A 16,135-nucleotide genomic window follows, 5' to 3' on the forward strand; every position below is an offset into this window, starting at 1 on the left:
TTTCCTCGTGTCCTGCAGAGACACACCCTTTGCTGTGAGTCAGGCACATATTGCACACACTTTCTATGAAAAACTGGAGCAAAATGTTAGTGTCACAGACACTGTCACAGACACTGACACAGACACTGACACAATATTTCCTCGCATGCGATTCAGTTTTGAATGCGTTTCATTTCCTCGGCCGGTACACAGAATAATTGTTCCCATTCTTACGTCACAAAGAATTAAAGCAGTCAAAGGATGTAAGAATAGTCACATTTTATATAAAGTTATATACAGCATAGTTACATACATACAAATATAAAGTCTCCTCCACTTAAACTGAAAAGATTGGATATGCTTTCAAATATCGCGCCTTTACAGATTGCAGACATCAATAAAACCCTAATGTGCAGTCTTGAGGCTGCACTGAATGCCACAGGAATGCCAAGGTAAGCACAGCACTGCTCGATGTTTAAACATTAACACATACTGGCATCGTTTCATCACCAAGTATGTGATAACAAGTGATAATAATACTGGATATGAGCCAATCTGCTATGAAAACCATCCCGCTCAGATGGGGGACAATGTGACCGGGAGTAACAGCGACTCCAGGTCTGCACGGTCCTGTTTTGTAGTGTAGCTGTGGAGAGGAACAGTTCAGCTCGGGCTCAATGGGCACAAAAAACAAGCAAACAAACAAGCAAACAAAAAAATCCAGTAATGAAATGGTCATTTTGTGGGTGTAACAAGGAAAAGAATTTTACCCTCAGCATGTGTAGCAAGACTTGACTTTGTTTCCCACGCACTTAAAGGAATCTGCTCCCTGGATTCTAGAGTTCAATGTTTTTTGGGGGAGTTGTTTTTGTGTGAAATACTTGCGTTAACCAGCAGCCACTGTTGCCGTAGCTTAACATTAAGACTGAATACAGGGTTATACGAAGACAGCCTGGTTCTGTACAAAAAAGTGAGAAAATCCAGCAAATGAACGGGTTGTATCTCTTGTAGGTGGACTGTGTTTCCATGGAATAAGCAAAGCAGGCAAGGACATGTTAAATAAACCTTACTTCAAGTGCTGCAATGATGGTGCTTGTGATTCTTAATCACCGGCTGACGATTAAATAGGTTTGAGCGCTGGAGTGCTACGCAGGAAAAGTTGAGCAATAATCTGTGGGATACTGACAGAATCTGTGAATCATCTAAGAATTTGTAGCATCTGATGTCATCAACAGCGGTAAGAAAAGCAGTTTTTCTTGGTATCAGTCTCATTTCGGTGGGAGTGCGTGGAACCAGTTTTCGGATCAGGCACCGGTGGCTTGTCGGTGGAAAGCTGGTTCTTCCAACAGAGCTAGTCTGCTTTCTCTGCGTCCAGTCTTTGAGCAAAGATAAACTTCATTCTAAAAACATAAGAGTGGTATCAGTCTTCTAAAGAAAACCCTCCCCTAACCTTTTCTGTCAAGCGTCACATTCAATATCACATGAAAAATCTTAGTGGTCACCGGTCAACAAAAGTCCCTCAGTGCTGTCGTTCTCAGCAACACTTTGAAGGAATGATATTTTCCAAAGGTTTAAGTGCATTATTATAAAACAATACCGCAAATCTAATAAGTGCAATTAAATCGTAATGTGGTCCGCTTTGAAGTACACTCAAGGGATTTAATAACACACCACTCTACTTTTGGCCCAATTTGGGAAGAGTTTTTCTCTATTGTGGGGTTGCTTTTTTGATAATTCCCAACATTTTATTTTAGCAAAGAGTGTCACAATGCCTTTACCCAAAGTACCCCAGATGGCCACTCCTCTATCAAACACACCCAACCCTATGAAAAAGCCATCATAGGTTTGGAAAAAATCCCATCTGGGGCAACCTGACCATGATCGTCCCATTAGAATGACAGAGGCAGGGCGGACCGCCAGACAAGATGCCAATGAGCAATGAGCCCTGATCTCAACCACATGAAACCTGTGGAGTTCCTCTCCACAGATTCAGCAGCAACTCTGGGCTGCACTGACTGAAGAGTGGGCTGCCTTCCCACAGTGTTCCTGTCCATGAAGAGGTGTACTAGTGCCACAATCAATGCAGATGGCACATTCATTATGGACTGTCTTTTTTCATACCTGCAGTTATGTCACTTCAGCAAAGTATGGTGCTTATATTTTTTGGCTTTTTTTGTTCATTTGGTCATTATTAAGTTAGGATATCCATTAAAAGCTAATGGGAAGCAATATATGAGTGGACATTTGCATACCACTCAAACTACACCAGCATATTTACAAAGAAATGCAGTGGTGTGGTGTAAAATCCCTTGAGTGTACATGAAGTACACTCCAGTACTTTAAGTAATGTATAAACATTGCTTAAGTTGTGACTTCATGACAGGTTCTCTACCAGTTTAGACAACACTGCATTTTAAAGAAAATGTGCTACATAAAAAGAGACTGCGTTTTAAAAAGATACAGCATGTATGATACTTCATGAAGGCTACCTCAGATCTTTAAAAGACACTCCAAAATATCCCTGTGACTTAATAAGAGCAACACACACACACACACAAATAAAAGTGTTTTCATCTCTAAGCAAATAAAGGCACAGCTCTGGTATCAAGGCTCCAAGAAGCAGTCCATTCCCTCACAGCACAATGCCGTCTGTGTTACAGGTCAGCACCTCGTTATGCTGGACCTGGCCCATCTGCCGGTGGAACAGTCCCTGTTTCTGGGTCCTCCAGCAATGGTTGTTTCGTCCCAGTGTGATACTCTTAATGCTGGGCAGATGGGTCAGCATGTTAGCTGGCAAGGATGCTACGCCAGAACCGGTCAAATTCAGCTCCTGCAGAGAGTCTAGCCCACTAAACACTGTGGGGCTCAGGCTCTTGAGCTTCGGGTTGTTTGAGAGATCCAGAACTTGCAGGCTCTGGAGACCTTTGAAGCCCATTGGCCTGATGTGTTCGAGTTCGGGGAGGCCACTCAGAGATAAATAAACCAGATCTTTCAGCTGAGCAAAGGCTCCCTCTGTGATTTGTCTGATGGGGTTTCCATCCAGATTGAGATACCTCAGAAGAAGTCCCGCCAGGCTCGGCACGCTCGACAGCTGGTTTGACGACAGAGTTAAGCTCTGGATGTGTAAAACTCGGCCGTACAAAGCAGCAGAGACTGAAACAAGCTTGTTTTGAGACAGATCCACACTAACAGGTTCACCGTGAACCTTGGAAGCAAACACCTCCAAGTCAAACTCCCAGAAGCTGTTGTGGCTGAGGTCAACTTCAACCAGGGGGAGCCCAGAGAAACAGCTCGGCGAGAGGCTCTCCAAGCTGTTGTGGCTCAGATCCAAAGACTCCAGATAACGCAGCTTGGACAGTGCACTGGGGCTTATCTGGAAGTATGAAGGAAGGAAACAAGTTAACAAAGATAAAAAGAAGGAATAAACACTGAGCAGTAAGCTGCAAGTAAATATTTTCATTTATTTTGTGAGACTGGTGGAGCCTGCACCATAATGGGACCAGAAAGGGCAAATACTTGAGCTGTTATCTCTGACGCTAGAAGAGGTGTTAGCTACAGAGCTGCATGTCCATTGTGCTCCATTAGCGGTCCAGTGAACTGTGAAAAAGGTTTTAACTGGCTTCGTCTATCTCTCTCAACACTCCGCTCTGTGTATCAGGCTCCATCAATTTTGTGTCCTTAAAAACTTGAGATAACACTCCAAACTAGCTGGCAGTAGGGAGCAGGTCTGAGCTGCGTATGTCTGAATCTAAGTGAGAATAAGCTGGTAGAATTTACAAAACACTGCAGATTCAGCCCAAGTTATAAATCTTTGTTTAAAAAACAGGCATAAAAAATTTGACTTTGACTAGGCCAAAAACCTTCATTTTGGGTTTTTTCTTAGCCATTTAGAGGCTGACTTGCTGGTGTGTTTCAGATTATTGCCCTGCTGCAAAACACAAGTGTGTTTGAACTTCAAGGCTTGAACTGATAGCCGGACAGTCTCCTTCTTTGGAATCTTTGGCAAATCATGATTTAACAGGGGACAAATCCCTTGTTACACAAAGCCAGGTACAGTAGGTTTGGACAGCTTTTTTCCCCATAAGAAACATTCATTTAAAAACTTCATTTTGTATTTACCCTGGTTATATTTTACTAATATTAAAAATGTGTTTGATGATCTGAAAGAAAAAATAAGAAATCAGAAATGAGGAAAATACTTTTTTTACAGCACTGTACCAGAAGATTATTACACTAGTACTATAATCCTCCCAATTGGAGCGTTGGCGTGCTCGATGGGTTTAGGTTAAACTTTTAGGTCAAACTATTGTAACTCTTGAACTACTGGCGCAATAACAAAACTTCCAATGGCTCCTGAAAGCAGCAACTCTGTGCTTTTCAGTGATATAAGGGTCATTACGGTAATCCCAGGCAAGATGCCACATCAAAATCTGGGCAAATAACACAGAAAGCAACACAGCAAATGACAAAAACAAAACAATTAAAAAAAATTTTTTAAAAAACAGTAAAAAGAACCCAAATGCCTGAAAAACCACCAGTAAAAGTTTAGTCTTTAGTGGGTCAAGGACATATATAGGAGTTCTTTAAACTACTTACCTTTGTAATGTGGTTGCTGCTGAGGTCCAAACTGATGAGGGTGGTGTAGCCTGGACCAGCCAACATAGTGTCACTGAGTGGGCCCATTTCATTGGAGGACAGGTCCAAGTGAGCAGTGTCCAGCGGGATTGGTATGGGCATGGAGGCGCTGGGTCCCAGCCCTCGGCAATCCACTTTGGTCAAGCTGAAGCTGTCGAAGAGACCAAAGCTTTCCACTTCACAATGGCAACCAGGATGGCAGTTCTTAACGCCGCTGGACTGGGCGTCCGCCAGCAGCGAGAGACCGAGCCACAGCAAGAGAGCCATTATTCTCTGGAGAGAGAACAAATTCACTATTTACATTAACAGCCCTCTTAACAACACTCCTGCCTGCCAGGTTAAAAACGGTTCCTGGGCACAGTTGCCATCTGGAGAAACTGCACCTCTCACTCACCATCAAATCCAACCTTGCATGAACTACCGAACAGAGTACCTGGATTTTAGAAATTTGAGGAGCTGTGAAGGCTTTTGTATAGCTCTGAGAAAAAGACTTCACGCTTTTATTTGTGCAACTTGAGTAGCCCCAATTTCCCCCTTCTCTGTCTCTCTCCCTCTCTCTTTTGGCTTCCCAATGGGTGTGACCTAATTTCTTTGATCAATGAGTTCATTTGCACTTTCTTAGTCAACTCACTAGAATGCATACGCATAGTTATAAAACTGAGTGTATCGTAAATCTTTGATCCATTTTGAAATTAGGGAGAGAAAAAAATAAGAGAGATGTGCCCACATCCTCTGAGCCTCGGTGTATTAAGAAGACACAGTCAGAAACAATTTCTCCTTCTGAAATGCTATTTCTATGTGACTGCACTGTAAAGCACAGCAAATACAGAAAGAAACTTTATAAATGAAATGACTGAAATTTAAAAATTGTTCCACAATTTTAGAAAGCTTTAAAAAGAGAATAAATTGCAGAATAAATATATAATCATCCAATAAAAATACTGCAAAACTGAACCAAGACCAAACCAGAGAATAGCCAGTCATACCTATATTCAGCTCTTGTGTGCTCCCTCTGTGTGTATCGGAATGAACGGGAGCTTAACAGTGTCTAGTCACGCAGTTCAACTAAGGCAACAAGTACACTCACTCACACACACACACACACACACACACACACACACACACACACACACACACACACAGAAAATGGACAGAGGTTAAGAGTTGTGTAATAGTTAGAAGTGAAAAGTCATGGTGAAGTTGTTGCATGCGTTACACAGAAGAGTATGTGTTAAAAGATAAAACCTGCAGCTTTGCACCAGTATAGCTATGAGAAAATGACACCCTTGCCCTCCTGTTTTTAAATAAGTAAACTAGAATAACTGTCATGTTGTTACAAATTTAAAAAAAAAAAAAAAAAAAACTCTTGGAAGTTCCACTTTTTTATTGGACATTACCAAGAGCACAAAATTCAGTATGAATGCTCTTAATTTTAAGGCTTTCCAATAAATGCAAAATGCATTTTCAGTAACACCTAGAAAGAGTTAAAATTTATTTCCCTTACATTATGTATGAGCGTGAGGAGCGTAGTTACACATTACTTGCTGTTTAACATATGCGTGCCGATTACAACGGGCTCAAAGTCTGCTCAGCCAAAGCCGCTCACCTCTGTGCAGTGTTTGGCTGTTTTGACCCCTGTACACACTGCTATTGGTTAATCTGTAAAAGCGATAGAAAGCCGTGACTGTGCGTTCCAAGTGCGGACTGTGCACGTCCCCCGAGCTGCACGTTTTGACCAGACATGAAGGGGCATGCTGGAACGCTGAGTTCTTTACAAGCAGCACAGTTCACATGCAACTTTTTTTTTTTTAAACTAAAAGGCTCATTCACCCAATCACACACACTCACATAGATGCATCAGGAGCAACTTGGGAGTTCAGTATTTTGCCCAACAGTTCAACATGCAGACGCAAGTAGCCACAAATTTGTTCATCCAACTTTCCAATTGGTAGACAATTTACCTCCTAAGCCACAGCTGCTAATGAATTCATTCAAGAAAGATCTCTCTGAGTCTACATTTAAAATCTTATGTATGAAAACTGATTGTCATAAAGAATGGCTTAGGTCTACTGATTTTCCAGTTGAAGTGCATTAGCAACACTGTTTACCTTCACGACAAACAATTTCTATCATTGTTTTTTATCAATGGCTTTTTTCCCCCAGATGAACTCAAGAAAAAAATGAAAACACTTTGATGAAATGTACGACACTTTTGCCATCAAATAAAAACTAGATGAAAATATTTTGGAGATACAAAATCCAATCAGAATATTATTTATTTTCTTTTTTTAAATGGGAAATGGTACAGCTGGCTCCACCCATGTGTGGGCGGAAGAGAAGCGCAGGCATAAGGACAAAATTCACATTTAATATCAAGGAAAATAAGACTAGGACTAAAACCGAATCAAAATTCATTAACACTGGTTAACAGACCATAGAGAGCTAGTTTCTATTAGTTTCAGACTTGGATTTAGTTTTTATTATTTATGATTGTGTGGCGGACATATGTCAGAGGCAAGATTTCAGCACAGGTATTACAAAAACAAACAAACAATGAAAGCAGTTGACTCTCAGTCTTGTAGACATCTAAAGTCTCAAAAAGCAAGTCCATGAATGTCTCATAAGTCAAGTTTTGATCAAATTTAAGGATATTTCTTCCAAATTTTTGTAGTTCACAGAATCCTTTCAGTTTATTTACATTTTTTTCAAAAGGTCTTTTATATTTATTTTAGTTACCTAAAATGTTTTTCACATCCATAAACTAAAATGACCTTGGTCTGTTGTCAGATGGAGGCAGTGACCAAAGTATGTGGTACAACCGGTCTGTGGGCTACTCGTGCTTGTGCTGTTGCTGGTTCACCAGCCAGGCGTGGAAAACAGTGAGGTTATAACACATAAAGTCCTCAAGTGAGTGTTAGAAGCAATGAAAGCACTGCTGCCACCGTTTGTACTTTTCATACTGTATTTTTGATATTCAATGTTTTTTTTCCAATAAGCTCAATTATACAGGTTTTTTTTAATGAGTTTACAGGAGCACATTGAACACCCCTAGATGTAGGCTCTACGTAGGCACACGGACACAGAACTTTTACTTCAGCCCAACCTGGAACTACAGAGAGGAATGCAATAGGCAGACTATGGCTACGTCCACACTAATGTGTTTTCGTTTGAAAATCGTTTTCTCATCGTTTTCTCTCCGTTTTGGCCTCCCGTCCACACTGAGACTGCGTTTTGAAAACGCTCTCGAAAACGAATACACTTGAAGACGGTGCTTCGCGTCGCAGTGTTGACAGCGAAAATGGAGACTTTCGAAAACGATGACGAATTTTAGTCATGTGATGCAGTCATGTGACCAATTCAACAAAGATAGCGGAGAACATTATACAGCAGTTGTTTTGTTTGCTCTCAATTTTGACAGCCCTGTTAAAGATTGATATCAGTTTGTACATGCTTCAAATAATTTCATTCTCACTCTTTTGCAACTTTGTACTTTTGTGTTACTCGCAGCAACAACTCCACCTCATTGTTAGTCCATTTAAAAAAAACTTTTGCCACGACGTTTCAACGAGCCAGAAAGTAAATAAACGGCAGACAGAAATGAGGCAGGCCGAATCTTCTTGCGTTTCACGCATGCGCAATGCTGGAAAGTAAGCGTTTTCGGCTATTTCAATGTGGACGCACAACTCTGTGAAAATGACTGAAAACGCTAGTGTGGATGCGGAGCGTTTTCAGACGAAAACGTCATTTTCAAATCTATCCGGGCTAGTGTGGACGTAGCCTATATGTGGAAAACTGTAAAACCAAGTGCTCTTCAGCAGTTTGTCACTTCTGTGGTTATCCAGCCACTTTCATCAACCCTTCTCCCCCTCCTCCACTGTTCGCTCCCTCTGCATTAGTGCTGAACTTTCTGCGCCAGGTGTGATTCCCAGCTTCTTGCCAATAAATCTCTGCTAACAGCAAACCACTGCAGGCAGCGCCTCCAGATCAGACACATTCTAACTGCTGCAATTATCCAACAGCGGCACGAGCTACAAAAGCCCCCCTGAGAGGGCAATTGGCAAAGGACTGTGAAATCAGCCTCCGACATGTTCTCACTTTCAGAGGTCTTCTCACACCTCTTCATCCCGTGAAAGCCGCACATTAACCTCTGCTGGCCCCTGAGGATTTATCAGCCATTAGTTATATATGAACACATGCACAGTGATTATTTTTATGGGATCAATCTTATCTTTGCAAGAGTTTTGCAAAATATTATCACACTGTTGCTCAATTTGCTGTAGTGTGATCAGACTTATCAGATAAATGTGTCAAAAGTCAATCGAAAAGCATCGCTTTTATTTGCCTGCAAGCAAAATCCTTGTGTAAGTTCAAATAAAAGATTTTCTACTGTGTCTTCTTTATCTAAATGTAACCAAATTTGTAGAATACAAATATACTGCAGGCACATTTTAAAGCGTTACTTATCTAACTATCTCTCTATTTAGTCCTCCCATTTAAAATGTATTCATTTCCATCTGAGTCAGACCTCTTTGAGCCCCCAATGCGTTTAGCATCCTCCGGTGCTCTGATGTATTCGTTATGTCACTGAGACTTCTCTGTCCCAATTTAATCTTCAAGCTGAAGACTAAAAAGTGTGTAATTAGAAGATGGATGCTGCACTAATCCTTTTAAGCCAAATTAATGCATGACAATGAGGTGGAGACGAGAAGTTTGAATTAAACCAGCACTGCTTAAGTGTTTTAAAACAATTAGGTGCCAATGAAACGCCAGCAGTTCTGGCGAATAAATAAAATCTGAGGTAAAGAGACTAATCACATTCATCCCAATGCACTCTGAAAAGCTAGCAGGACAGTACTTCAGAATAAAAATAACTCGCTGGATGTTTATCTGGATGGCCTCTTTACACAGGTAATTGTAGTATGTGATCATTTTATACACATATATATTAGTAGAAATTACCAAAAAGTTTACAAGGCTGGTAGAATAATCATCAGCAGGTACAGCATGAAAATGCTGCTTACATAGCCATGCAGCAGTAATAGTAATCTAGTACTGTAGCCAAAACTAGCTGCCTGAGACATCAGTCAGTTAGTATCAGCCCATTCAACCAGGAAAGATTAACTCTGGGTAGTTTAGAAGTAGTGTCATTCTGCAATTTTCATAGGTTTACATCTCTTGACTAAGCAGGTACTAAACACTAAAATAGTCTTTATCTTGCCAGCTCCTTACAAGGTCGGTTTTATATTTGATAACACAGGAAAGAAAAAAGAAAAAAAAAAAAACACCAGATAACTCCTCCCCTGCATGTACTCCCCCCTGCATGCACTCCCCAGGTGGTATCCTCTCCTAGACCATCCTGACTATTTGGAGAAGGTAATTTAAGCTGCTACCCCTTTCCCCCCCAACAGGTCACCACATCACATGGTCTTTTTGTAGTGCTTTTACTGCTTTTAGCTATCACTGTGATTAGAAAAATGCTACAAAAAGTTGAATTCACTGCATCACATTACCTCTGCCTGATTAGATATAACACTTCTATACAGCCAGAAGATGGCAATAATGAATAAAGAAATTAAGAAAAAAAATGGAAAAAAAAACCTAGGACAATAACGTCAGTATGGAATTTCACAAACCTAAAAGGCTACGTCTTTGATACTGCTTGTGGATTTGTTGCTGCTATACAAATAGTACAACCATGCAGGAGGACATGCAAAGGGTTGGTGTGCCAGAAGAGGATGCTAAGGACAGGGTGAGATGGAGGCAGATGAGCCATAACGAAAAGAAGAAGATGAAAACACAAAGAGGAAAAACAGGCAAAGCCAAACACAATTACAGCAAAGGAATTTTGAGAAAAAAAAACTACTAATAATAACAAATAGGCGATCTAGCACAAACCTTACTGCTGGGTAGCGCTAGCATAAAATCCCCAAACTCTGCTACAACTGTGCACTGTTGGCCAAACAGTGCTGTTTCTTGAATTGCCCATCCTGAGCGAGAAAGGCCAAATTTCTCCAACGCTGTCCAGATTTAATCTTGTTTTGGCCTGAAGCTGAAATCTGTCAAATAGGCCAATATTTCCCCAGCACTAGCCCAATCATTTCCACCTTTCTAATGCAACTTCAATATACTGTTTGTTCATTTTTTGTGTATATATAGAAAAAAAATAAAAATAAAGAATACTCACCGATTTAACAATGACAGTATTGTTGGAGGGGACATAATCAATATCGGCTCCAAAAAAAAAATATTGGTCAAGCTCAAAGGAGGGGATTTGGACTGCATCAGTAAATGTGAAGAAAATGTGAGTGCAGAGCTTTTATTTGCTTCTATTTTCATCTATATATCCTCTTCTCTCTCATTTATGGCTTTGTGTCAGTGTCAGAGTTTCTCTTCCTCTTTTTCATCGTAAAAAGCCGACCAAACGCTCGCAAAAAGTGCCGCAGCTCTGTCAGCATTGCCACAACTTAAACCGTCGTGCCATGCCCTGCGAGAGGGGAGGCGGGTACCCACGCACTGCACGGACACCTCTGTCTGCAGATCAAATTTCCTGCAGCTGTACGTGGCAGAGCTGGGGGTGGGGTGGGTTGGGGGGGTCTTTTGCTTAAATACACTAGAATAACTTTTTTTTTTTTTAAAAACCTCACATGCTCATTTCCAAGAACAGTTTACATACTTTTATTGCCAACCCCGCCCCTCTCAGCTGTCACTGCAGCTCTGCGTGTCACCTCAGCGCGCATCGTTCACAGCAGACAAGCACCATAAAGTTTATTTCTCCCTCTGTGTCCGGACAGCATGAGCTAACGACACGCAAGAGCCCGGTCGGGTCAGTCGGGACACCAGGGGCGGTTTCTTAAACAGAGGCAAACGTGAAATCTGAGCTGGCCAGATGTCTCACCCTCCTCTGCTCAAGGCTCTCTGTCCGACAACATTTAACAGCTTGGAAGACAAAAAATAAGCAGACGAAGAAGGGAGAGGGTAAAAAAGAAGAGGGGGAAAACGCGACATTGTTACTTTTCTCATTACTCTGTGTTTCCAGGAACTTACTTTGGTGCCTTCCATCCAGGCAGTCCGCTTTTCGGCTGCTTTTTTTCACTTCACCGCTCCCATTTTCCAGCCCCCCGCCGCTCTCTCGTGTCCCGCTGGCTCGTCTGTCTGGTAGTCGTCATGAGCTCTGCAAAACCCCTCTGACAGTATGCTCTGCTCCGCCGCAGTAAACTATCAGGAGCTGGAAACACCGGGACACACTCGTCTGTTCCCATCCCATAAAGTCCTCCTCCATTCCGCTTTAGCGCCCACTTAAAAAAAAAAAAAGCTAGCTAGAAAAAAACAGCACTCTTCCTGTTTGTTACCGCCAAAACAAAATGTTTCAAATAGAGTTTACAGAAGAATTTATTACATTTTATCGACTATATTAGAAGCACGGGCCTTCAGGGTGGCTTTCTATTATTAGTTTTTATTAGCAATTTTTTAATAGCGGATAGTCAGCTAGGTTATCTCGGCTCCTGTAGCCATGGTTCCTGTACAGGTTAAGATGTGCCCTTAGCTAGCTAATCTCTATACAGCAACATATCATAATCATCTTAATAAATCTATTTACCCATTTCGTATTAGAAACGGGGAGAATTTACACACTGAAACTGTTTCAGAGGTCTCACCCAGGCTCGCTCTGAAAGAAATTTTAAAAAAAAAAAGCTCACGTTTTTATTTTGAAAGGATCGCTTGTACGAGTTTCCGCTTTCTCGATGCCGAGCTCTGTGCGCCCTCTAGTAGCAGTGGAGAAAAACTAACACGCGCGGAAAGAAACGCTGAAAGCATGGTTGCGCAACAAGGCGGTTTGTTTCATTTGGCTTCAGCCACACGTCTTGATGAAACTGATAAAAAATAAATAAATAAAGAATAATTGTTCGTGTGAACAGAAACCCAGACCTTTCCTGTCGCGCTTTTTTTTGCCTGGTGTGCAGGCAAATAAGTTTGAGGCGTATAAGACAATGCCTACAGAAACGGTTATCTGTTTAATTTGAACATATTTAATAGATATTTACTTCCAATGTGACAGGGGAAGTCTCATCGTCCAAATACAAGCATGACAACTAAATAAATGCCTCCTGGCTGCATGCCAAATATCCTTGGGCAAGACACTTCACCCGTTGCCTACTGGTGGTGGTCAGAGGGCCCGGTGGCGCCAGTGTCCGGCAGCCTCGCCTCTGTCAGTGCGCCCCAGGGCAGCTGTGGCTACAATGTAGCTGCCATCACCAGTGTGTGAATGTGTGTGTGAATGGGTGAATGACTGAATGTAGTGTGAAGCGCTTTGGGGTCCTTAGGGACTAGAAAAGCGCTATACAAATGCAGGCCATTTACCATAAATAACTAAGTCAACCATCCTACACAGGCCAAATCTGTGGAGATTTTGTGTTATCCTGACATGGAACACTTCTCTCATAATGCAGGAGCAACAACACAGAGGTCAAGTGTGATAATGAACATCTGTTGGTATGCAAACAATGCTGAAGGGCCCCCGGCTCTCTCCATCTGCACCCTTAAGGTCCATTGTTTTCCTCGTGAGAGCATTACAGCACCATGGCACACACCCATACAGTTACCCGCACACACACATGCACCAGCACTCCCAGGGGTGCACACAAACTGAGGCCAGCATTGAGGAACTGTAACTATTGTTTTTTCCCCGCAAACAAAAAGGCTGTACAGTAAGTTCTGCAGGAAAGCTGGTCATATTGTTTGCGTGTTTTGTGCAAACACTGTCACACATAGACCTCTTGCATCTTTTTTGGGCAACAAAAGGGTCTTCAGGTTTGTCAAAAGATCAGAACTTGCTCAAGACCCTAACACTAATCCTAGTCTAATGAAATCAAACCAGTAAACCAGCTCTCTTTCTTCTTGTTTTTCTCCTGCCATGGCATACTGCTTATTAAAAATGCCACCAAAGGATTAGAAGCCTGCTGAACACAGCCCCCTAGGCCCAGTTGGTCGAGGGAGGCCTTGAGTACTGCTTGAAATGAAAATGAAACATACACCGACCAATGAAGAGATGCAACATGTACCAAACTGAGACAAAAACATCTGCAATAAGAGACAAAACGACCCCAAAGATACACAGAATAGTTCAAAGAGACCGAAATGGAACATGAATGTGAGATAAACACAAGCAAAAGTGCAATATAGCCAAAGCCGAGCCACACAGTCACTGCAAAGAGATTTCAAACAAGGACACACAAAGTGATACAAAATCACACTAAGTGTCTGCAGGACACATCATTGGAGACACAAAGGAAATAGAAATCACTTCTGTGTGGTTTGCTCCCACTGCGAGTTCAGGTGTTTGGGTAATATGAGTGGGTGCCTTTTGTGCTCAGGGAGCATTGTTTCATAATCTGTCCATTCTACAACAGTCATAACAGCCAGAGTGAACCTAACAACAAGTTTGTGATCGCTGGGTCGTTCTGTTATTTCAATGTCAGTGTCAACTGTGGAAACAGTACAGGCTGTAAAATCCTCCTTGGTTACAATCCCAGTGTTCAGGGGCGTGTTACAGTATCTGAAACTGAAAAACATTACTAATCATTCATGCTATTGGGATTTTTTTTTTTTTAAGATAACAAGAAAAACCTTTAGTCATGTGGCAAAATTCAAATAATAGATTATGGGGTAGGCAAATGATTAAGCAGGTGGAGATTAAACCTCCTGAATAATGTTTGCAGAGGAATAAACCAGAAGGGTAAAACCAACATCGCTGCTCAGATGTTTGAAAAGAACAAACGCCCAGTTAGGTTTATTCAGAGCAACGTGCTGCAAAGGCCAACCATTTAGGTTTTTCGAAAAATAGTAATAAAAGTACAAGGACTCAGAGGCAGTTGTAACAAGGCATTACCAAAAGTTAGAGATCTTGCTCATTTCTTCTGTTAGTCTATTCCAGTTATACCTGTTAGAAGTTCAAATCAATCCAATTTTAGCAGTGTCCAGTAAAGACATCTGAGAAAAAAGTTACATATGACACATTTTTAAATAAAGTAAAGAAAAGAGATTTTTTAAAATCCATTTACTGTTAAGTTATTCTGACAGCTTTAAAGTGCTTAATAAATTCATCAGAGCACCACTGAGTGTGAGGTTTGGTTAATATTTAATTCACCAGTATACACAAGCTCTTTGATTGAAATCATATACTTATTGTCAAATTCACTGAGTTACAAAAAAAGGGAAAAGAAAAAATAGTAAGCCACATTAGTATTATTTTTATATTACTTATAATACATATTTACTTGAATTCGTGAACAAAGACAGTAGTTTAAGTGGTTGAATGTTGTGCTTTGGCTAAAGTAATCATCATCATCATCATCAAGAACTAAAATATTTAAGTTTTCCTGATTTTTATTTTATTTATTTATTTATTTTTGAATAGGTGGTTTAATAAATTTGTACTGCATATGCGCCTAACTGAGCATGTGCAGAGGAAGTGCAATGCTCGAGCTTGATTTTGCCTTTTAGTGTTAAGTGTTATAAACCAGCCCGTGTTTCAAATGTCCGTGGTTTTCCCTTTAAGACGGGTTTAACTGTGAGGGAAACAATAATTTTCTTTACTGAGCGGGTTAATTATATTACCGTAGGTTATATTAGCCAGAAAGTCTTTTGACGTCAATGGGGGGAAATATGAAAAAGCAGCGGAGGACTTGTCCACTAGATGACACCAGAGCTCATTTAAAAAAAAACACTATGCGCTTAAGTTTAAAAAAAATATTATTACTTTTTTATTATTATTTTATTTATTCATTTTTTTCTCACTTTAATCACAGAAAATAACAGCTGCAGTTTTGCTGACCCCGTCACTTAAATATAACTTGGCTCCCTTAAAAAGAGAATTGTACTTTACCTTGCTAAATGAAGACTTTGGCATGACAGAACAGAGCTCCTAAAACTCAGAACAACTTCTTTAGCATAAGCAGCATTCAAGGCAGTGTTTGGCTTGTTAGTGGGAGTTTCTGTGCCTTGGACGACGCAAAAAGTCCAAGGCCTTTGAAAATACTCTCCTCCCTGGTGTCTCCATTACTTGTCTCCTCCTTATTCTATTTTATCGGTCCAAAGGCATGTTTATTCATCCTTCTCCTTCGTGCCCACACTGCATTTCCGTTTTTCTCTGCACAGACCGCATATTGTGAGAATCTTTCGTGAGGAAACGTATCGCCTGACTGTGCTGATATTTATTTACGTGTGTATTTATGTATTTTGACTTGGTTGTCAGTTTATTGTCTTGCAGATGCTTCACTGTGTCCCCACAGAGCTGCACTCAGAAGCAGACCTGTGCTCGCTGTTCATTGGACGGACTTTGCGCTGTGTCATCATTTCTACTCTCTATTCCTGGATGGAGGACAGCGTTGTCAAGGTGTTACGTTTAAGAGGCTCTCCAGCTTATGTGGGATATGGGTCAACAAAGGTGGACTCAACTTTGCAGCTCTATGTGTGTGTGTGCACAATTCATATATATATATGTATATATATATATATATATATA

The 16,135-nt window shown here is 41.0% G+C and overlaps 1 protein-coding gene across 2 annotated transcripts; it reads right to left on the reverse strand.

The window, feature by feature from the left end:
• Nucleotides 1–252: 252 nt before the first annotated feature.
• On the reverse strand, nt 253–11,902 carry tsku (tsukushi small leucine rich proteoglycan homolog (Xenopus laevis)). Of its 2 annotated transcripts, none has more exons than XM_005720675.1 (3): nt 11,659–11,902; nt 4,576–4,887; nt 253–3,352 (listed from the first exon to the last, which is right to left on the reverse strand). In XM_005720675.1, the coding sequence occupies exons 1-3, from the start codon at nt 11,671–11,673 to the stop codon at nt 2,612–2,614; spliced, it is 1,068 nt and encodes a 355-aa protein (XP_005720732.1). In that variant the 5' UTR covers nt 11,674–11,902; the 3' UTR covers nt 253–2,611. The 2 variants fall into 2 exon arrangements, with proteins under 2 accessions (XP_005720732.1, XP_005720733.1); XM_005720676.1 differs by lacking the exon at nt 11,659–11,902 and adding an exon at nt 5,601–5,651.
• Between the last annotated feature and the right edge of the window lie 4,233 nt (nt 11,903–16,135).

Source organism: Pundamilia nyererei, unplaced genomic scaffold (genome assembly GCF_000239375.1).
Source record: "Pundamilia nyererei isolate P.nyererei 1_Seehausen unplaced genomic scaffold, PunNye1.0 scaffold00003, whole genome shotgun sequence".
Lineage (NCBI taxonomy): Eukaryota > Metazoa > Chordata > Actinopteri > Cichliformes > Cichlidae > Pundamilia > Pundamilia nyererei.